A 22,291-nucleotide genomic window follows, 5' to 3' on the forward strand; every position below is an offset into this window, starting at 1 on the left:
CAACCAATTTGATTTATTAGATCTTCCACCTTCATCTTTCCTCTCTTCATAGGCGTAGTAGCTCCTGTGTTAATCTCGTCTCGGGCCAAGTAGTGGTAGCAAGTGGCCAACTTTGAGGATAATATACAGCTGATAATTATTGTCGTCGTTGATGTTGTGCAATGGTGTGATCTTTCTTCTACTTTAATCCCTTCTCCGAGAAATCAGTGGGGATGTGGACATGCTGCTTACCACTTCTCCAAGAAACTTGTCCGAGATGATGCTTTTGGTCATCACCTACCCAAACACATGCCTCGGAAAATTTGGGTAAAGTGGAAGAGAGTTTGTGTGATATTATTATGTATGCTGTTTGAATGGGCCAACAAAATAGTTGGATTTTGCAGATAAATTGCGTATGAATTCACCAAATCTAACAACTTAATGGTCAGTAGTTGCAGCTCAAGATTGATGAGAGAACGAGAGTGAGAGAGACCTTTATCTTATAAGATTAATTTAAATAGTAAGATTAGATGTAATAAAAGATAAGAATTTAAATTAAGATATATAGATGAGGATGAGAAGAATTGTTAGGTTATAATTAATCTAATATAAATATGTGCTACATTTGTTTAGAAAATTTTCTTTATTGTTAACAAAATTAGAATTTTTTTTAATTGCTAGAACTGATATAATTAAAATAGTATTAGCATTGGTAGCCTAAAAAAATAACAAGTTTATCAATTCGATGTTAAACCATTCTTCTTGAATGAAAATTGTAAGAAAAGATTTATGTAAAGCAGTACGAAGGATTTGAAATTAAACGACTAAAAGATAAAGTGTATAAATTAGATAAAGCATTATATGACTTGAAATAAACATCGAGATTAAAAGACTAAAAGATAAAGCGTATAAATTAGATAAAGTATTATATGACTTGAAATAAACAAATTTCACATATTTTCACATATTTTCTTAAAAGTAAGCCAACTTTATATATATAAGCCAAGGTATGAAAATTCTTATTATCCATTTATACATGGATAATATGATTTATACTAAAAATTCATCAGGAATATTTATTAAATTTAAGAAAGATATGATGTGTAAATTTGAAATGACTGATTTATGACTTTTATATTATTTTATGGGAATAAAAATTATTCAAGATATAAATGAAAAAAATTTATGTTAAGAAAAATATAGTAAAGATTTATTAAAAATATTTCGTATAATAACTTGCAAGTTAGTGAATACTCCAATAAATATAAATAATAAATTTATGTTATATGATAGAGTTGAAAAAATATATGAAAAACAGTATAGAAGTTTAATTGAAGGGCTAATTTATCTCACGCATGGTTGGATATTATATTTGTAGTTAGTTTGCTTATCAAATTTATGTATAACCCTAGCAAACATCAATTTGGAGCAGTTAAGTGAGTTCATAGATATATCAAATAAAGTCTCAATTAAGATATTCGTTATGAACAAGTAAAAATTTTTAAGTTGTATTCCTATATTAATAGTGATTGGGCTGGTTATACAAAATTTATTTTAGGATTTTAGTTCGGTCTTGATTTAGGACTGATTTCATAGACAATATATTATGACATATGACATGCTAAATAATTTGATTTCAAAGAATTTTAGTAGATTTAAAATAAAAAAAAAGATTGAACAAACTAAAATCTACTGTAACAAGTCTACTATTGCAATGACGAAGAATCGTATCTTTTATAGATGCACCAAACACAAGCGATTATAGACTCCAATCATAAAGAGGATGTCTCTTTCATTCTCCTACCTCACACTATCCTTCATCGCAAGAAATCTATGACTTCAACATCGAAAAATCTGCAGGTGATGAAATGAAACGACTCATCGAAGAGGAGCGTCACACTCATGAATGAGAAGATTAAGATGATGATGATCCGACAAAAGTAGCTGAAGGTGGGATTGATACCTCTTCTGGCTCTAGTGGAGCTACGCATGCGATGATCCGATTCTACACGCATCACATCACAATCAATCTCTTACCGGATGAAGAAGACTCGCAGCTCATGCACTGTTCTCTGTTGTGAGATCCAACGAATCAGTTCATCAATTGCCACACTGCTGTCAGTTCATGACTCGGTTTGAGTTATCCTTTCGGTAGAAGAATCAAACTCTTCCGTTGACAAAGATGTTAAAAGAGAGCACAAAAGACCACAATTACGAAGGAAATTGATGTGTGGATTTAGACATCCAAAAGAATATTTTGAATGTTCTGACAAATATAAATATCTTTGGTAGCAAATAGATTTCAAGCTTTTTGGGAACTGAAACAGTCTAATTAGTAAACCGAATCGACCAAGAATCTAATTCAAGATTCTTCCAATCCGACCAGTTTATCCGTTTATGTACGTTGTAAACAGTTTGCAACACATACACTATGTTAAGCTAAGAATCTTATACTCCTGTAGGAATTCGTGTGTTAGCTGTTCATCTTGTGATTGTGAGAGGATGATGATGGACACGTTTAATCCAATTTTCTTCTCCATCCTCCACATCTTATTTACCTGAACAAATTTCCCTTCTTAGAGAAGCAAATTTAGCACTTCACACACACACTCTCTCTCTCTCTCTCTCTCTTTTGTTGGCTATATATAGCTGCGTTACTCGATGCTGTTCTCTGCCTCTTTAGTTGCAGAAGCTAAAAGACTGAAGAACAATAGTGGAAGAGATGTCCAGCACAGCTGGTCAGGTCATAAAATGCAGAGGTCTGTACTATGATCTCGTGTTATCATTACATATATGTGTTCTTCTTTTCCTACAAGATTACACTTTGCATGATAAGGATTACTTCTTGGTGCAATAATTGACTGTGGTTGATGCTAACTCATTGGGTCAGCTGCGGTGGCTTGGGAGGCAGGGAAGCCATTGGTAATGGAAGAGGTCGAGGTGGCACCTCCGAAGGCCATGGAGGTACGGTTGAAGATCCTCTACACTTCCCTTTGCCACACTGATGTCTACTTCTGGGAAGCTAAGGTACTGTCACAGGAGCCATGTTATTGCAAATGGATTGTTTGGAAGTACTGTAAATGAGTTGCTTGTTTTGTGCTTTGCAGGGCCAGACTCCTGTGTTTCCCAGGATCTTTGGCCATGAAGCTGGAGGGTATTGATTCCCTTGTCTCAGATACGTAATCCACATAGACAACATCTCATTTTATGTTATTCATTCTAAGGCTTAGTTTATTATGGTTGGTTTAGGCCCTTCAATTCCCTACTAATTAATGCATCTCATACTTCAAGGATTTGTTCCATTAATATGTACATGTTAAACTGCTGACACCACCATCTCATACTTCTTGGAAATCCAGTTTTGTAGCAAAAAGTTGCATTTTGTGGTCAAGTTTCCAAAAGAACTCTGATCATGTCATATCTGGCTTCTCTCTGGTACTCTGAGGTTATTTCATGTTTGTTGCTTGTGTTTTTAGAGTTGTTGAGAGTGTTGGAGAAGGTGTGACTGATCTTTCTCCAGGAGACCATGTTCTCCCTATCTTCATGGGTGAATGCAAAGAATGTGCTCACTGTAAGTCCCAAGAGAGCAATATGTGTGATCTCCTCAGGATAAACACTGACAGAGGAGTGATGATAAGTGATGGGCAATCAAGGTTCTCCATAAATGGAAAGCCTATTTACCATTTCTTAGGAACATCTACTTTCAGCGAGTACACCGTCGTCCATGTCGGCTGTGTTGCCAAGATCAACCCTTTGGCTCCTCTCGACAAAGTTTGTGTCATCAGCTGTGGCATTTCAACAGGTGAGTGACATAGGCTGCTATGAACTTCATATATATATGGCAAGATTGATCAGGATCAACACTTTGTGATGTTGAGTTTGTTGATTCTTTTGTAGGTTATGGTGCTGCTGTGAATGTTGCAAAACCACCTAAGGGTTCAACTGTGGCTGTTTTTGGCCTTGGAGCTGTAGGCCTTGCAGTGAGTTCTTCCTCAGATCCTGTCAATCCATGGAGAACTGTCGATATCTTTTAGACACCATCTTCTTGTGAAAATTTTGTTCTATCTTGCAAACTTCTGAAATATAATTTCGCACAATTAGGCAGCTGAAGGGGCAAGGGCCTCAGGGGCATCAAGAATAATTGGTGTTGATATTAATCCTAAGAGATTTGAGGAAGGTGAGAATAAGTAACTTCTATTAGATCATGTGCATAATTTTCTTCACTATATTAGTTAAGGGGTCATCTGTTGTGCTCAACTTACTGTATAATTTGTATGCTTTTGACATCCTTATTGGTTTCAATCTCTCTGTTATATTTTGCCACCAGCTAAGAAGTTTGGTGTGACCGAGTTTGTGAATCCAGCAGACTATGACAGACCAGTTCAAGAGGTTTGTTTCTGGTTTCATACTCCGATTCATATATTAGATTCTGTTTTGTCATCCCTGACATCATTATGCAAAACCCATACGTTTATGTCATTTTACATAAAACTAGTCACCATGTCATCACCAAGAATGATCTCATCAGCAAGATTGTCAGAATGCATGCAACTCAATAAGAAAAGAAGCACAATAATAAACCATTATTAGAAAGAACAATTTCCATTATGATTTCTTGATAATATTATTGAAAAATGGAAAAAAAAAAAGAGAATAAATTGTAGAAGTTTTATGTTAAAAATTTATAGAAGCATCAATCGAAGCAATTAAACTCTTCTATGTTGTCAGGATAAGAACTCTAGGGAAGTATCTATTCACACATAAAGAAAGGCAGAGGCAGAGGCGCATAGACATATCGGAGCCAAAATACCAAAGATGGACAATAGGATAGGAAACCTCACTTTGGAAGTAGAATCTTAACACCTTATCAGTTCAAGCATACATTTATCGATTTATTTGTTGGTGTTTCCTTATTCTAGTAGCAAGAAAGCTGAGCATGGTATAGGTGCCCTCTCTGTCTCCTCCAAAGCCAATAATCTATGGAAGAGGGCTATAAAATACTAACGACTGCTTATTTGATGATGAATGCTTTCAATCATGATACTAATAGAATTGTTAATGATTCAAGTACATGCATCATTTTGATCACTGACAATTAAATCTATTACAGGTGCTTGCTGAAATGACCAACGGTGGAGTCGATCGCAGCATTGAATGTTCTGGCAGCACAAGTGCCATGATATCTGCATTTGAATGTGTCCATGATGTATTTTCTTGCTCCACAGACTTGCTTTTCGGAACTTCTACATATAGTTTGCGCTGCCGCATTCTCATATCCTGAAAATTTGATCTTCAACATCAGGGTTGGGGTGTTGCTGTACTTGTTGGGGTGCCTCATAAAGATGCTGTGTTCAAGACACACCCTGTGAACTTCCTGGTTGAAAGGACTCTAAAAGGAACCTTCTATGGAAACTACAAACCGCGCTCCGATATCCCTGCAGTCGTCGAGAAGTATATGGCCAAGGTAAATGAATTCAGAACAAAGTTCAGCTACATGTTGGGAATGCGATACGAATGTAATCCATCCATAATATGGCAGGAGCTGGAATTGGAGAAGTTCATCACACATAGTGTGCCTTTCTCTGAGATCAACAAGGCCTTCGACTACATGCTCAAAGGTGAGAGCCTCCGGTGCATCATTCATATGGATGGATAGAGCTGTTCTGTACTCCTAAACAAACAAGCTTCAAGCAGAACCTGTTCAGAATGAAATAGAACAGGTTTTATGCTTCTTTCTTTCCTTGAGAAAGCAGTCTCTCTGGTAATTAGATGAGACAACTTGTTGTATGAAATGGTAAATAAAATCAGTAGTTTTATACCTCTTATATTTGAAATTTCTATTCTGCAATGAGATCTGCTTGTACTTCACTTGGCTATTAAATATTGTCAATAGTTTCTTCTGAGGCTTGTTGGTTCTTTGGTTCCATGAGTTGGGCTTTTGCTCTTGAGATGTTTCCTCATTAATCCTCAGACCAAATTATTGCTAAATCAAAGTGAGTTATATCTCAACCACATATATAATTGAAGAACACAAACATTCTCAATCAGGTATATCACAAACCCCCAAAATTTCCTGTTTCAAAGTCAAAACACAAATTTTTGCTCATCCATAATAACCTAATTCCTGTCTCCTGGTTTCTTTGTAGCAATTATTGATGCTGCCTTCAGGCAGAACCAAAGTCAACCCTATTTCTTCTCTCTCCTTTGCAAGATTGTTTAGGTTATCTTTGCTCATCTTATATTTTTCTGACAAAAGATATAAAAATTACATCTTATATATATATACAAAATCAAAAATATTTGAAGCAATAGTCTACATCTTAGGTAGTATAGGGCTCTTGCCTCATCATGTTAGTGTAGATATTAGATTAATCATCTTAGAATAGTTTAACACAAACAATCCAGATTAAATTAATCCCTCTGGATAGAACATTTTGTTAGGACTACTTAACCACATGGTTTGATCAGGAAACAAACAAAGCCTAATCCACCAAATCATCAACCAAACTGGTTTCTCTCCAACTTGGCTTTTTCTATCAGAGGCTTTGGAGCTTTCAAGGGTCCCCTACAACTGTGAGGACAATGGAATGAGGACAGAAAGCTGTGTGCTATCTACATTATAGTTAGTGAACAGATACCTTCCCCAAGAACCTAACCATGCCAATGGAATCCCAATCCCAAATGCCATGGCCTACACCCAAAAGAAAAGAAAGGAGATCTGATGTGCAATCATCAATCATCACAATAATATTAACAAAAAGTTCTCGATTCGTAATCAAGGCGATAAACGCGCCGTTAAGTGTGTATTATTGATTGCAATCTACTGCATAGTTCCAAATTATAGGGCTAAAAGAACTATCAGTATACAGACACTGGACCACATTTTATAGCATGAGAATATTAATGTTTGGGTCCCTCACAAATAAATTAGAGGTTGTGATGGAAAGGAATGATACAAAATTGTTGGTCTAGCACAAAAGATCCTATCAATGTAGGGTCCAGAGAAGATGAATTTAGGTCATAAAGGAACAATCTTATCATGAGATGATGCCGGCCCTCTTATTAACTGCTTCTAACCCAAACAAAACATATTAGAATGAAGTATTATTATGGCTATAAAAAGAAGAGAAGAATGATACAGAAAGTTCTTGAGAACAAATGGTACTCATTGTGGACATGCAATCCTTGTTGTCTCAGTGACTTTAACCTAAAGAAAGTCTGCAATTGGATCCAACCACATGAAGAGATTTCAATATGATTGTGAAGCTTCTTCTGCACACCCCACTGACAAGCTATTAAAGAATCCAAGCATCTCTAACCTGCATGCATTGGGCAGCACACAGAGAGGAGAACTTGCAAAGTTTGGTGCTCATTGCTGTGAAGAATGCAATCAAATTTTTGGCCTTTCTGCTACCTCATTCACAGTATCATATGCTAATCATTATATTTGATATTTCTATGTAGATAATTGACCATCACACACAGTGATACATATATACTGAGGAGCATAATTAGGAAGTCAAAACTGTACCTTACAAGGCCAAAGTCCAATTCTCCTCTCTCCCTCTCTCTCTCTCTCTCACATCTTTCTCTGTATAAAAGGTTGAACTCTGTTGATGACATAATGGAGGTGTTGGTGGAGGGTTTGTACAGTGGATATCAGTAGACCCAAATGGAAAATGTATCAAAGATGATTACTCTTTGGATTGCAGCAGCAGCATGAAGAAGGCTAGTTTGACTCGGAGACGAAGCATGAATCCAACACTCTCCTTTGTCCCACTCCCTCTTGGCGAAGACGTCCAATTGCAGTTTCTCTGAGGGCACTAATTCTACCTGTCCCCGGAAACCATCGATGCCGACGAACGCCCACTTGCACAGCAACCCATAGAATCCGACGCTTCAGCTGTCCCAAGAAGTCCTCTTGTCTCTGCTACAGGGAGGAAGATACTATGTGTCGGACAGCTGCACCATCATGTGATGGGTGTCTGCTTCTTCTCACCAACTTGCTGCCATTTCCACATTTATAACCTTCGAGCGGTATGCTTTGGTAGAAAGCCAAGAGACCGATCGAGTCAGCTTTGGTGTACAGTTCCTTTGGAGCAAACATATGGTTTTGCATGCCTTGGAATTCTTGTACGATGATGTGATACGTCGATTATTCTCAGATCAGCCGTGGACTGATGAGGACGGATTGTGATCGTTCTTTCGAGGTTTTAATCCTTCTAATTTGACCTACTCAAACTGTATGAGTTATGTATCAAGTCATTGCACGGATCTCAACGGCAGATCTCGTGCTGTCCCGCCTTGGTGGGTGAGGCATCCAATAATGTCAGACACAATACAACCATGCCTAACGCCACGGACCTCATCATGCATGGCCCCCTCCGTGAGGTAAAACTGACGTCACGAGAAGGAGAAGAAGAGGAAGACGACGACGAGACCCTTGCCCTCGCTGTGCTTCACATGGTGTCCTGCGTCGTTCCCTCTATACAAATGGTGGTGGGTCGGCTCATCCCTGACAAGTGGACGATCCCATCATAGTGAGAAGCTTCGCCTCGTCATGGCGAGGAGCTGTGTGCAGGGTCGAGTAGTGGCAGCGTCGATGATGAGGACGAGAAGCCTTTGTCCTCGTTACCCCTTTCGGGATAGCCCATGACGAGACGAGACGTCCGACTGCGGTGTTCAGAGCTGACGGCATGCAGATTCCATGCACCTCTCATGGCCACATTCCCGGCAGCAGAAAGCTGCACTGGTGGTGGTTGGAACCTTCTAAGTTTCTACACCGGCGTTGAAGGAAAAGTCACATCCCACTTGTTGCAGCTCAAGTGCACGTTGATGGGTGTGATTGCGTCTGAAGTGGGTTCCCCGAGACGTAAATGGATCGTAATTACATGTGAATGTGTCGGATATAATTAATGAAAGGACTGCAATGTTCAACCGATTTAAGATGCGTCCGTCCAATGTACGTACATGCATACATCGGTGGAGTCGGATTCTAATCTTTGCCGCCAGTGCGTCTTTCTACTACCAGCGTTTATCGTACTCGCTTTGTTACCCTGAGAAGTAGTTAAGGCTGACTGGCGGGTCCCACCGAGACTATTGCAATTATCGCGCCGGTAGCCGGCCGAGTAGGTAGAAAAGAAAGGTATTCCTCTCCACGCCGTCTGACGTCATTGCCCCTTCGCGGGAAGCGCCGGCCGGGGCTCTGCTGAGCTGTCACCGTAAGCTGCTCCCTAGCGAACATCACTTTTTACCCACAGTTCCTTTCCCAGCCGAAGTCTACCTGCGCGGTGACTGGAACAATAGCGTGGGACACATGCGGGACCATACTCCATCTGGATGTCCCATCGCTGCTTGAAGGACGGGAGTCCACGACGCCTCTCTCTCTCTCTCTCTCTCTAAATCGAAAGTTCTCTTCTTCTCTCTCGTTTGTTTCTTGTTCCGCTCCCCCAAAATCGATCCTCTTTATCATCTTATCGGAATTCCATATAATTCTACTGCCGAAGCTTCTCCTACTGCGAAGATGCCGGCGTGGTGGAAGGGGAAGTTGAAATCCAAGTCGAAGTCCACTGCCAGCCCTCGGACAAAGGACCCGGAGACGCCGGGGACGCCGCGGGCGGCGGCGACGGTACTTCCGGATGACGAGCTGGTGGCGGTGGCCAGGCATGGAACCAAGGAGAAAGCTAACAGCTTTGACGAGGTTCTTGGTTCTAGGAAGAGCGGAGACCTTTCTCCCGTTGGCGGCGGAGGAGGATTAGGAGCTGGGACGGGCTTTGTGTTCGGTCACCCGCTCCCGCTTCCGACCTCGATCTCGTCGTATGGCGTGTCTACGGTGTCGGCGTCTAGCGTCAGCTCCTCCAGCTCGTCGGAGGAGACGCCGGATCTTGGGCTGTATAGGTACCTGGTCTTTCTTTTTCCTTTCTTTTCTTGTGGTTTCGATCTCTCGGAGGCTGGATCGGGTTGTGCCTGTTCGACTAGATGTAAAGAAGCTGGAAATTTTTTGTGGATTTCCTTTGATTTTTGGCTCTCTTTGTCTAAAGATTGGATTTGGTTGGGTTTGTTCGTGTAGAAGTGATGATTAGACACTTGACCTCGGAGATCTTAATGATATAGTGGCAATTATCACGTCTGATTATTTGTCAAAGGTAAAGTTTCATTCTTTGCTTATTCTGGTGCTCCTGGGTATTGATCTTGCGATTCTTCGTTTTATACGACCAAGGATTTGGCTTTCCTTTCTTGATTTGGAATGAAAGAGCTTGTCATCTGCATCAGAAGTACATCTAACTTGTCTTCGTATTGCAGGTATTCGGATCCGATCAACACGCCCAGGGGCAGAAATGGAGTACGTGATTCGCAAAGGCACGGGCATGCGGCTGAAGATAGGCAACTCTTCTCATGCAGCCCAGTTTTGGAGCAGTCTCATGGTGGAAATGCATACTCTCGTGGCCAAAATTCCACAGAAACCATTTACAGTAGAAGGACTGCAAGTCCTTCCCCTGGCTTGACAGGGCATCATCCTTTTCCTACATCACCTGTACACCACAGTTCATTTGGTTTATGCTCAGCATCCCCTAACCGCCGGCAGGATAATCTGAGGAGCTCACCTCAGCCACTGCCTCTTCCTCCAAGTTCTCCCACCTGCTCTTCTGCTTCTCCTTCGTCTTGTTCGTCTTCTTCTTCACGTACTCCCAAGTCACTGTGGAAGAAGGGCAAATTACTGGGCAGGGGAACCTTTGGTCACGTATATCTTGGATTCAACAGGTACTTGTTATGCTTAATTTTGCACATGCACCTAAAAATTTGTATTAGGACTCTGTACTGGTTAAGAGAAGCTAAATGTTCTAATGATAGATGAAGGAACCTACATAGTGTTTCAACTAGGAATATCTCTTTCCTCAGTTACATTCTTCTGCAATAAGGCCTTCTTCTCTGTTTACATCCAGAATATTAAATTATTTTATATCTCACTTTAAATGCGCATGCTCCAGTGGAAGTGGGCAGATGTGTGCGATTAAAGAGGTTAAGGACATTTCGGATGATGCAAATTCTAAAGAATGTCTCAAGCAGCTCAACCAGGCAATCTTCTTATCTTGTTTGATTTATCAGATAACATCAATTCCCATTTCTGAATTACTTTCCACTATTTACTGATTGACGTAATATGCAATCCTTTTGAGTACAGCTAGTCATCGAATAAGTAATTAATTGGCTTTTTTTATCTTCACTTTGTCAGGAAATAGTCTTGCTTAGTCAGCTCTCACATCCAAACATTGTGCAGTACTATGGCAGCGAACTGGTAAATTTAAGTCTAGTGAGTTATTTGTTTTCATTCTTCGGTGAGGACCTTATGTCATATATTTTATAATTTCCTGATAAAGAATCTTGTTGGAGCAGTTCACACTGATTTATGCTTAAAGTTCCTTTCATGGACATGTAGTGACAATTGGAAGGTGCATGGACCGGTAAATTAGGTTGCATAATGACAATCCAAGTAAAGTAAAAAATTGAGGGAGAGACAAAGTTAAACGAAAAGAATGAACAAATTCACCCACTAGAAATCATTGCTTGTAATCCAGCATGCCATTTAATTATTCATAGTTCGACCCTCTAGATCATGGGGAAGTCTTTTGAGTTTTTTTTTTTTTTTTCCATCTTTTCTGTTGGTACATCCCAAAAATTGTGGATCAAGTTTACCATAAGAAGCAAGTTGGAGCACTCCTGTATGAATCAATCTCCTGGTGTGACAATCAATCTATTGATGTTATATTTATCACCTAATGTTATCTATAGAAAAATTACAATTGCAAGAAATTGAAACCCATACAATACTTTATTCTGGAAGTAATATTGTTTAAAGATGGCTATTTGAGCTTTTACCTGCAGCTAATCTATCCATGAATGAAGTTAGAAATGTGTTTAAACTTCAACATCATTGTCTCACTGTGCAGTCCAGTACATGTGCATTTATGTTTTGACCCACTAATACGGTTTGTATGTATTTTATAATTCATTATAAGGGACGAATAGTATTTTATCTTCTCAGAAACAATTTTGAATGAACTCATATACTGAATTTTGGCTAGAATTTTCTATGAAAATTTTGCTTTCTTAAGTAGCTTAATTAGGTATAACATGGATTAGTTTCATTTCCTGTACAGGCTGAAGACACACTCTCAGTTTATCTTGAGTATGTCTCTGGGGGTTCTATTCACAAGTTACTTCAGGAATATGGTCCTTTTGGGGAATCTTTAACTCGTAACTACACCGCTCAAATCCTTTCTGGACTTGCTTATTTACATGGGAGAAAAACTGTGCACAGGTACTTGAAAACTCAATTTTCTGGTGACATCCTTGCAGAGGAAATACCTTCTGTTTTCATTATTGCTATGATGACTGAAGATGGATTGTGACCTTGCAGGGATATTAAAGGCGCAAACATACTGGTAGATCCCAATGGTGAAATCAAACTGGCTGATTTTGGCATGGCTAAACATGTAAGGTTCTTAGTTAATGAATTTTCTTTTTTGCTTGTAGAATGGGATAATCTGGAAGGCAAATTAATTGTTAAAATTATGAAAGATATTAACAAATGCCAGATACATTTATTAAAGATCATGTGAACTGTGACTACAACCTTTTTTTCTCGACTCAAAAGACAAATTCCAGTTTTAGATTGCATCTATTGTAAGCTAAAACTTTCCCTCATCCTTAGTAGCTTAAATAATCTGTCTTTCTTCTCTTTATTGACTTTTGGTGGTAGTTATGGCTTCATCCTTTTGTTTTGAAACTTACACCTTCAGTCTCCTAATATCCATAAACACATTTTAGTAACTTGGAATGTCGGAACAAAGGGGTTAGAATTGAAAGATACAATGATTAGAAGAAGAATAAACATTATTTGTTTAACTACTGTTTCTTTAACTACTGGGTTCTCAATTTACTAATATCTAATTAAAAGGAAAGAAAATGCAAGCCTAATCCTTGGTAAAGGTTAACATCTCATCTAGTGCCATCGTATGAGTTTAGTTGAGATGGCAACTTTGGAGTCTAGCCTGTCTTTTTGATATATGTCCTTCCCTGTGGATTTTGAGCCAATGCCCTTAAAAGTGAAAATAAGATGCTAAAAGTAGAAACTAATAACATTAAAAATGAAAAGATTTTGGTGAGGAGAAAATAATTGAGATCAATGTCTAGCATGTGACATCACCTGATTTCATTAATGAAAGGGACATGCAATAAAGAAGAAAAAACAAGTTCTGCTTTTCTCTGTTATGGAATCCAATTCCAAGAGTGCATAACCAGTGGTTAACTAGCAACCAAATAAAACTTGATGACTGTTTTGCAAATAATGGTAATAGCTTCTGCAATCATTAGTGCTCGCAAATAGGTTGAATTGGTATAGAAATGTAAGTATGATATTTCAAAATAACACAAGAACAAACTGCAGTCACTTTAAGAAAAAGTTAGCCTTGGGTAGCTCCTGCTGTCTTTGGCATGTATGAGGCATTATGCAGTACTGTACTTTGCTGAAAATTCCATTTTCTTTGTGTTAATTTATTATTGTTTTGGTCAACTTCACTCAGCTTTTTACACTGTTTGCCTTGTAACAGATATCTGCTTACACTTCAATACGGTCTTTTAAAGGAAGCCCTTACTGGATGGCTCCTGAGGTAGTGTTACATGAAAGTTTCAGCTATTACCTTCTTTCAATACTTTTGTAATCGCTAAGCTCTCCTCTTTTTTGGATAAACACCATGTAGGTTATCATGAATTGCAGTGGTTATGACCTCTCAGTAGATATATGGAGCCTGGGGTGTACAATTATTGAGATGGCAACTTCGAAACCTCCCTGGAGCCAGTTTGAAGGGGTGTGTTTTGCATACTTTGCACTTAATTCTTAAACAAAATCTCCAACATGAATGTTTTTCAAGCTTATATGATTACTTAGTTAACTTCTTGTAATTCTAATTTTATGATTCAATTAACAGGTTGCTGCAATATTTAAAATTGGCAATAGTAAAGATGTACCAGAACTCCCAGACCATTTTTCGCCTGTTGGAAAGGACTTTTTAAAGCTATGTTTGCAGCGTGACCCATCAGCTCGTCCCTCAGCAGCTCAACTGATGGATCACCCTTTTGTTCGAGATCAAACAATAATCAAGGCTGCAAAATTGAATATGATGAAGGATGTGCCACAATCTACCTCTGATGCAAGTCATGCAGTGGTAAAGTTTAAAAAAAAATTACAGAAGCATATTTGAAATTCCTGATTTTATCTACATCAAGATTTGTTATTTTTAGTTAACAATTGGTCAAAAAGCAAGTTTTTCTTCGCCAAACAATGGAGCAGGTTATTAAATTTGTTGGAAGCGCTCTTTTTTCTATGTCCGCTTATGTGTTTCAGCTTTTGATAGTGAAAAGGTAGAACTCACTAGGCAGAGTTACATCCATGGTTTGATTTCCTTGGTTTTTTAGATAAATGAAAGACTTAATGATTCTCTTCAGATTGCCAACTCACTAGGCTGATTTAACGATCCCCCCCCCCCCTTTTTTTTTCTGATGCATGATAAAATATTTTTTCCTCTCAAATTTCTCTTAGAATATTTTACATGATAAGCTCTTTCTTCATGGTATGTTTAATTCCTAAAATGTTGTTGGTTCGTGCTCAAAATCCTTATAGAACATCAAATTTAACCCTGCAATGTTGGGGGTTTTGTGCATCAGGTCTTTCATCCCATTAGCTTCTTGTTCCTTCATAATGACATTTCTATTAGGAGTCAGTTCCACATTTTTCTCAGCTATATTGTTTGATGAATTTTATGAAGTATTATTCACTATGTTTTTGGATGACAACTTCAAATAATTTTCTTAGTGTATGTTTACCCAAGAAAAAAATTGATATCTGCTTCATTATTCTCACCATGCATTATGTTTCTTTGAATGCTTTTTAATGAAATTGAGGGTATATTTTGGATCAATTGGTTGTCTCACAATTTTGTCTATGTGGACTCATATGCTCGATTGGCCTAAAATTACTTCTCATATTTACTGGTTTACATGCGCACACTTAAGTCTGCTGTGTACACATATTTGCTCGATTAACTTGCAAATTACAACTCAAACTTAGAAACTTATGTGGGAAGTAATTCTTAAGTTCTCAGTGGTTATTTTGGTTGATGTTGACAATACAAACACTGACCATTTGCTGCTGATGCACAGAGCACTGTGGAATTTTCTTCCAACCAGAGTACTTCACCACTTCATGATAGAGATTGCGGAACAAGACGAGCATCTGGTTTACGCTCGACATTTCCTCTGGCATGCAAGAACCCAAGGTACTTTGAGGTTCAAGCTGGAATTAATGAACCCCTGTTTGTTCCTAAGCTGGTGTTAACACTGCTTTTCTTCTTGCAGTGATTTGCCGAGCATGAGAATGAACATGTCCCTACCTGTGTCCCCCTGTTCGAGTCCATTAAGGCAATTCAAACAGTCTAATAGAAGTTGCTTACCTTCTCCTCCACATCCAACTTATTCATCTGGAGCAGCTAACCACAGCCCAGTCAACTTAGCACTCCATTCAACCAGACCATGCAGCAACCGACAAGATCCTTGGTTTGACATCACACTATTCAAGCCCCAATCACAGTATGATTCTCCTCGAAGATTGAGCATGGGTTTGTGAAATAAGGGCCATTGCTTGTGGAATGGTTGGAACATGATTTATTTTTCCTAATGTTCTTGGTTCTGTTCATAAAGATGTAGCAGCCAAAGACAGACAGATTCCACATTGTATAGAGTAGATTTGTGTTCATAGCATGCAATACATAGCAGAGCCCTCTTGGAGTAAAAACAATGGAAAAAAGGGAAATACAGACAAGATTTCATTCTACTTCATACCTTCTTTGAAATGAATTTTGTGGATGCAAATTAGCAGCTGATGTGTTGCAGAAACAGCAGGCATTGGTGAATTCTTGTGGCTGTGCTGTCTACAGTTTCCAGCATCATAGAGTTTGATTCAAATGTAAATAAGCTGAGTTGTGATGGATTGTTAAACTCAGGACTTCATGTTAAGCTTTGACATATCACCAGAGTTTAGTTTGACATTTATACCATTTAATACATGAATTTTTATATTATAATCAAGATTCAGAACTTCACTTTGTTTCATATTAGATAATAATTATTCAAATTTATCATATCTTGTAAAAAAAAACTCAATTTTTATTTTATTTTATTTGTAATTATATGTCAAATATTTTTTAAATCCATGAAAACAATAATATATAGTTATTTGCTACATTTTCTTCCACTGTCTTTTATTTTGGAAGATATTCACTTTTTGTTTTTAGTTAATTAATATTGTCTTAATATTTTATTGGGAGATGATGGGGATAATAAATAGCGTCGTGACGCGCCACGACGTCAGCCACACCTGGACGACACTCTGCCCAAAGAGGGCAATAATGTCGACGCGATGTACGCTGATGTCACTCGCTCTCAGACAATGACTTCGTCGTTGTTTGACCTAATATGCTTGGCCGAGGCAGAGGAGAACGCCGACCGAGGCACACCCATGCCCTGCGGTAGTTTGGTCATTCACGCAACGCCCACAGCAATGTCAGACGCCATCAGAGGTACGATCTTGCTCCTGCGGGCAGGCACATCAGGCAACACCGAACTTCCCTATAAATATCCCCGAGTTCTAAATGAGGGGGGAGGGACCGACATCGAGAGCAAACTCCACTCCACATCATCTAACTTGATCGTCGGAGGGGTCGGACCGAGCATCCGACCCGACCTGTGTGCAGGTAAGGAGACGAGGCGATTTCCCCGGGACGCAAGAAGGAGGCGCCTTCCCCCAAGGCATCTCGACGATCCCAGGCGTGGCCCGGTCCGCGCGGTCGGTCACCCCAGTAGCCCCAAGAAACCCCAAGCAAAGATCCCCGCCATTCCGCCTCGAACCAAGTCGTGTCGACCCCGAGACACGGCATAAAGTTGTTTACACCAACCGGAAGTATTCTTATTTTTTATTTTTAATTAGTCAGTGACTATTGCTTTAATATTTTATTGGTAAAATATCAACTAAAAAGACCGGCCGAAGGATCAAAGCAATTCATCAGAGCCGCTCATTATCGATTGGATGGCGGTGATTGGACGACGGTAGGCGCATGCGACCCCTTCGCTCTTCCCCCACTTCAACAGACGAGGGCTCGTCGAAGAGATTGAGAGAAGGGGGGGCGAAATGGAGCGGCGAGGCGAGACGATCGACGAGGAGCAGGGCCTTATCGGCCCCCGTCCCCGCCCCGGCGGCGGAGGCGAAGGGGTTTCCGGCCGACGCACCTGGCCGACGGTGGACGGACCTCATGGGCTGTCGGAAGAAGAGTCGGTCGCCTACGCCCGTAGCTACTTCTACTGGGGATTCGCTCTCCTTCCCTTGCTCTGGGCCGTCAACTGCTGCTACTTCTGGCCCGTCCTGAGGAACTATCATCCCTCCCCTCACGTTCGCCGTTGTAAGCTTTCGGTCTCGTCCTAGTTGTGTTCGTTCAATTAAAGTGTGATTTTTCTGCCTGTTGCTGTTCGATTGACTTAGAGCAAGCTGTTCTTGTCTTATCTGTTATATACTGTCATCAACTGGATTTTCATTGCTCTAATTCTCCTTTGACAATTTTGTTGAAGTTCTTCTTTGTCGGGTGAAATCCTCTAAATTAGGTCAATTTAAATTGTGGCTATTCTCTATGAACTTTAATCGAGGACAGATGAGTGATTTTTGAGACGCAGGATATGGGAATGTAGGTCCAGTGAGTTCTAGCTTTCGGTCTAGTGAACAAATTTTGTTTTGCATTGTGATATTTTGTGTTACAATTGGAATTTAATTGGATTTCAGATTGGGAAGAAAACGAGTGTTTGTTTGTGGTATACTTTCTGGAACGAAATAAATTTTGGAATTTTTAGCATATTGTCTTTCTTCCAAGACAAATGTTATAACCCATAGACAAAAAGTGGAGGTTAGAGCTAGAGGAGTAGACTATCCTTGAAGCCATGGAATTTGCTCATCGTTTTTGTATATTTGTGCTGCATTTAGGTTAACCTGTTTCTTTGTTAAGCTCTGGTAGATTGATAGCTTCATGAGCATATAACCTGGATTTAAGTGATAATTGCTTGGCCAGGATGGTTTTTCGTTCAAATTATTTTGTGGCAATAGAATTATCTTCTTAGTTCCCAATAGAATAAAAACAAAGTTTTGGAATATTTGATCCCAAAAGAATTGAGTTATGCAAATTGACCATCTTGACCGTGATATGCATGAGAACCTTAAGTGAATATTGACTTAATACATTGTCTAGTAGGTTTTGGAAGGAATATCATAGATCTGATAAATAATGGCTACAGATTGCAGTATTGTCACCATCCATTGGAGGAAGTGAGTGTTGGAATTATAATAATTAGGGGAGAAAAGTGATTTTTTTGGTAAACCTAGTTATGGATAATATGGGATAGCACAACTATCTCACAGGAAAGGGCTACACATGTCCTTGTGGACTTTACTTTTGGTGAATAATGCAATTATTAACAGAAAATGGAAAATAACACTAACAAGAAGAGCTTGGGTGACGAATAAAGAGATTATTTTTTTTTGAAATCGAGTCTCGATAGTTTTTCAGCATATTCTAATTTACATATCTCCACATATTGATCAGTTTTTTAGAGATAACTCTAGAAAACATTGTCATTCCATGAGGATGTCAACTTAATTTGAACACTAAAGTATCATGCTGACCAACCAAAACAAAAAGTTAGGAATCTCACTTTGCATTTCTGCTGCTATCATGAAATATCAGACATGTAATTTGTTTTTGCATTATCTGAACATCCTTTGTTAGCTAAAAGTTGATCCTGAATTTGTCCATTCCAATACAGTATGCGAGCATCTGTAAATGTTATATGGAGTGGCAAAGTTACCTGATCTCAACAACCAGTTTTTCCCCTTCAAATTGCATGGCACTGCACACTTTCACTTCGTGTAAGCTGGCAGCATAGTGCTTTTTGCTCCATAAGTTTAAAGTTAAAATTTTGTAGGTTTTGACCTAATTCAATGGTGCTACTCTGCTTGTCACTACTATGTGAAAAAACATCATAGTGAAGCTTCAAGCAGGCTGAGTTTTTTTTGCTAGATATATTGCTGTTGGATCAATGTCAACTGCTTAATTGTTCCTTGGCATTCAGATTTAACAATAGGGTGATATGAATGGTGATCTCTTTGAAGTTGTGTACACTGCTATCAATCAGGCTCATAATAGTATTTTCTTTCATTGACTTTGTTAATTTTTCTTATAGTATTTGTAAAGTGGAAATTAAGCTGATAGATAGGTTTGTAAAATTAAATAGTTGGTGAAGTCTCTTATGAAACAGTTAACTAATCTGATGATATATATAATGTAGAACATCAAAGTATTTTTGTAATATGCATGTGTCTTTGTAGCTTACATGCATAGGTTAGCAATGAAGTACAAGTTTTATCTTTTTATGAGGTAAAAGGAAAATGATTACACTGAAGAATAAAAGGATTGTTTTTTGACATGTATATGCATAGCCAAAGACAGACCTCTAAGTGTGCTTTTCCCGAGGAAAAGATTTGGATGTGTTTTTACAGGCTCTTTTCTACCTAACTTTCCAATGGTTTGTTTTAGGTTTATAATCGAACCCTTTTATCTCTGTATATACATATAATTCATTAGGTGAATGTGTGAATTCATTTGCCAACAAGACGTAGCTCTAGTAGAAGACCTATAAATGCTATGAATAGTCGAGGTAAAACAATTAATATTAATAGTTATAAGAAAACCCAAGAATGCTTTATTAGAAAAGCTATAACCAGAAATCCAAATACTCTTGAATATTTACATTTTTTTTTGTAGAGCTGAATGACAAGAAACAATCCATGTAGCTATTTCGAAATAGTTGGAACATCACAGCTCGTCGTCGTTGTATGTATATAGATATATGTAATTCACTTATGTTTTATATTTATATATATGCTTCGTATGATTTTTTTTTTATCATTCTGTATCATGTTAATCATGGCTCATATGCAGATGTAATGCCTTCTGCAATTGGCTTTACGATCTTCACTGTGCTCCTTGGTTCATGGTCCCTTACATTCTTAATCGGAGGGGAGCAGCTTTTTGGTCCAGTATGGAATGATCTTGTTATGTACAACCTTGCAGACAAGTTAGGATTGACGGGGTGGACATAAATGTGTGAAGAGAAACTCTTATTTGGTTTGTTCATCCATGCAGATCAGAAGACTGCTTGCACTTTCTGTCTCACTTTTTATCTACCTGGATTCCAGAACCACATAACTACATATTCTTATTTATTGGTATGTCATTTAAAAGGTTTATTATATTCAACTTGGATAGATATATCTTGTTTCAAATTGGAAGTTGGATCAAATGTTTACTGGTCAGGTTTCCTGTGTTAACCAGTTGGCTTTACCAAAGAGTAAACAGGTAATTATCCCAACTTGCTGTAGCAATTAGTGTCTCTTTATTATTACTTTTTCTCATATCTTATATCAGCTGTACACATATAAACTTTGATGTTATAATAACCAGAAGTTGTTTCGATTTTATTGCATGAAAACAGAGATGCCATAATTGCTCTTCTTTCTCTCGTACCATACAACATCTGCATGTCTCCATGTTCTTGTGGTGATGGTTGAGATATGTGCCAAGACAACATTAGATAGGGGTCAAAGGGATGGTGGGAATGAGAAGGGGGGACGTTTTGGTATGGCCGAATCATCCTGGTTTCTTGTTGCTTTCAGGGCATCGAGAACAGGTATGTATGGTGGGGAAGAAGAACATGGCCTTAGCTCGAAACAGATACGAACTCGTTGCATTGATGTGATCTCCATGAAAGAGAAACCATGTTCTTACTGCTGCATGAATCAACAGTGAGTTGATTCAGTGGCAAATGCAGTTCCTTGTTGACCCAACGATGTGTTCAGGAGACCTTACGAGGTTTTCGGAGGAATGTCACAAAGATACCACATGATTTGATCATAATAAAAAAAAAAGATCCCAAGAACCTATGTTGCGTGATCAAAGAAAGAACTAACTGTAGTTCATCTTCGAAGGAGAGACGGTCATAAAAGGTGTACTTGGATTGCTGAGACAAAGTCTTCTTGTTTGCTCCTTCTAAGTATATGCCAAGCAATACTCCTTCGAACAAAACAGACTCCACCTTTCCTTGTCGGACCAGCCAAAATCCCATGCGCTGCATCATCCCTGCTGCCTTTTGATGTGGACTTGATGGCTTCCGATGCATCCCACCAGGTGTTTGTTCATCCATTTGCCAAGCGTTTCTTGTTGAGATGAATCTTTTACCAAGAACAAACTTGACCATTACTCGTCAAAAGACCACAAGATTTCCCAGTCTTCTCCCCCCCATGGCGAGTGAGAGAAGCAAGCATCCTCCACCTGTGCAGAATAGATGGCTGTAAACTGGATTAGGTAGCACAGTGCCATTTAATTAGTCCCAGCGGTTCCCATTCTCACATCAGACCGCAGCTAACTGATGTTGTCATGCTGACCGGTAAAACTACTTTTGACTAAGAAAACATCTGGGAATTATGTTCGGTTGGGGTACGTATGGTTCCTACCACACACAACATACATCTACAGCTGTTCGGTGGTGAAGAGCACAAGCTTAGTGAAGGAGAAGGAGAACAGTCTCGTTTAAATGGGTTTTGAGATCTCCATCACCGATTCTCTATCAGTAAAGTTGGACTTGGCATCTCCATTAGGGTGAAGAAAGGGAGATGGGCTACCTATATACCTATCTTGATGCCGTTCTCACACGCCATACGAATGAATGGTTAAGCAACAATAAGCTTAATCGGATCGTTTATTTTCTTCCACCTTTTCTGCATTAAATGCCGTGCTACATATCGAGTTCTGAAGAGGTTTTGAATCATGTGGAAGCCATAAAAACCTGCTATACCTCGAGCTGATGGCACCCAACTCTTGCCACTCTCGGCGGTCAGTTAATACGTATGTGGAAAGCGTGGTTGCATGTCTGCAGAAGCACTTGCCATCTCGGAGAAAGGTGGATCGGAATGGGAATGTTGAGAGGAGGAAGAGGAAGAACAAACAGAAGACATGTACCTGATCGCCATTTATTGAACACCACAATTGTTGATCCTTTCAATGCACTGCAGTGGCACTGTGGGTAGGTAGTCTAGCTGTTGCCACAACCGTCTGCCATTTTCGAGAGAAGAACATGACCTAAAACAGCTAAATCATACCCC

At 39.1% G+C, this 22,291-nt stretch overlaps 3 protein-coding genes across 4 annotated transcripts; all 3 read left to right on the forward strand.

The window, feature by feature from the left end:
• The first annotated feature begins 2,576 nt into the window (after positions 1-2,576).
• LOC135622774 (alcohol dehydrogenase 3-like) lies at positions 2,577-5,804 on the forward strand. The gene is made up of 10 exons (XM_065124939.1): positions 2,577-2,738; positions 2,870-3,006; positions 3,087-3,133; positions 3,456-3,781; positions 3,877-3,959; positions 4,081-4,156; positions 4,307-4,368; positions 5,090-5,185; positions 5,282-5,443; positions 5,519-5,804. Exons 1-10 carry the CDS (start codon positions 2,702-2,704, stop codon positions 5,633-5,635), a joined length of 1,143 nt encoding a protein of 380 aa, XP_064981011.1. The 5' UTR covers positions 2,577-2,701; the 3' UTR covers positions 5,636-5,804.
• Positions 5,805-9,361: 3,557 nt separating this feature from the next.
• LOC135622775 (mitogen-activated protein kinase kinase kinase 3-like) lies at positions 9,362-15,868 on the forward strand. 2 transcript variants are annotated; one of them, XM_065124940.1, is made up of 11 exons: positions 9,362-9,876; positions 10,282-10,740; positions 10,968-11,055; positions 11,213-11,275; positions 12,138-12,298; positions 12,398-12,473; positions 13,590-13,649; positions 13,740-13,847; positions 13,968-14,204; positions 15,199-15,314; positions 15,394-15,868. In XM_065124940.1, the coding sequence occupies exons 1-11, from the start codon at positions 9,503-9,505 to the stop codon at positions 15,659-15,661; spliced, it is 2,010 nt and encodes a 669-aa protein (XP_064981012.1). In that variant the 5' UTR covers positions 9,362-9,502; the 3' UTR covers positions 15,662-15,868. The 2 variants fall into 2 exon arrangements, with proteins under 2 accessions (XP_064981012.1, XP_064981013.1); XM_065124941.1 differs by having other exon boundaries at positions 9,368-9,876; positions 11,213-11,290.
• Positions 15,869-17,155: 1,287 nt separating this feature from the next.
• LOC103997448 (probable gamma-secretase subunit PEN-2) lies at positions 17,156-20,446 on the forward strand. The gene is made up of 2 exons (XM_009418666.3): positions 17,156-17,489; positions 20,073-20,446. The coding sequence occupies exons 1-2, from the start codon at positions 17,222-17,224 to the stop codon at positions 20,231-20,233; spliced, it is 429 nt and encodes a 142-aa protein (XP_009416941.2). The 5' UTR covers positions 17,156-17,221; the 3' UTR covers positions 20,234-20,446.
• The last annotated feature ends 1,845 nt before the right edge of the window (positions 20,447-22,291 follow it).

This window comes from Musa acuminata, chromosome BXJ2-9 (assembly GCF_036884655.1).
Source record: "Musa acuminata AAA Group cultivar baxijiao chromosome BXJ2-9, Cavendish_Baxijiao_AAA, whole genome shotgun sequence".
Classification (NCBI taxonomy): domain Eukaryota; kingdom Viridiplantae; phylum Streptophyta; class Magnoliopsida; order Zingiberales; family Musaceae; genus Musa; species Musa acuminata.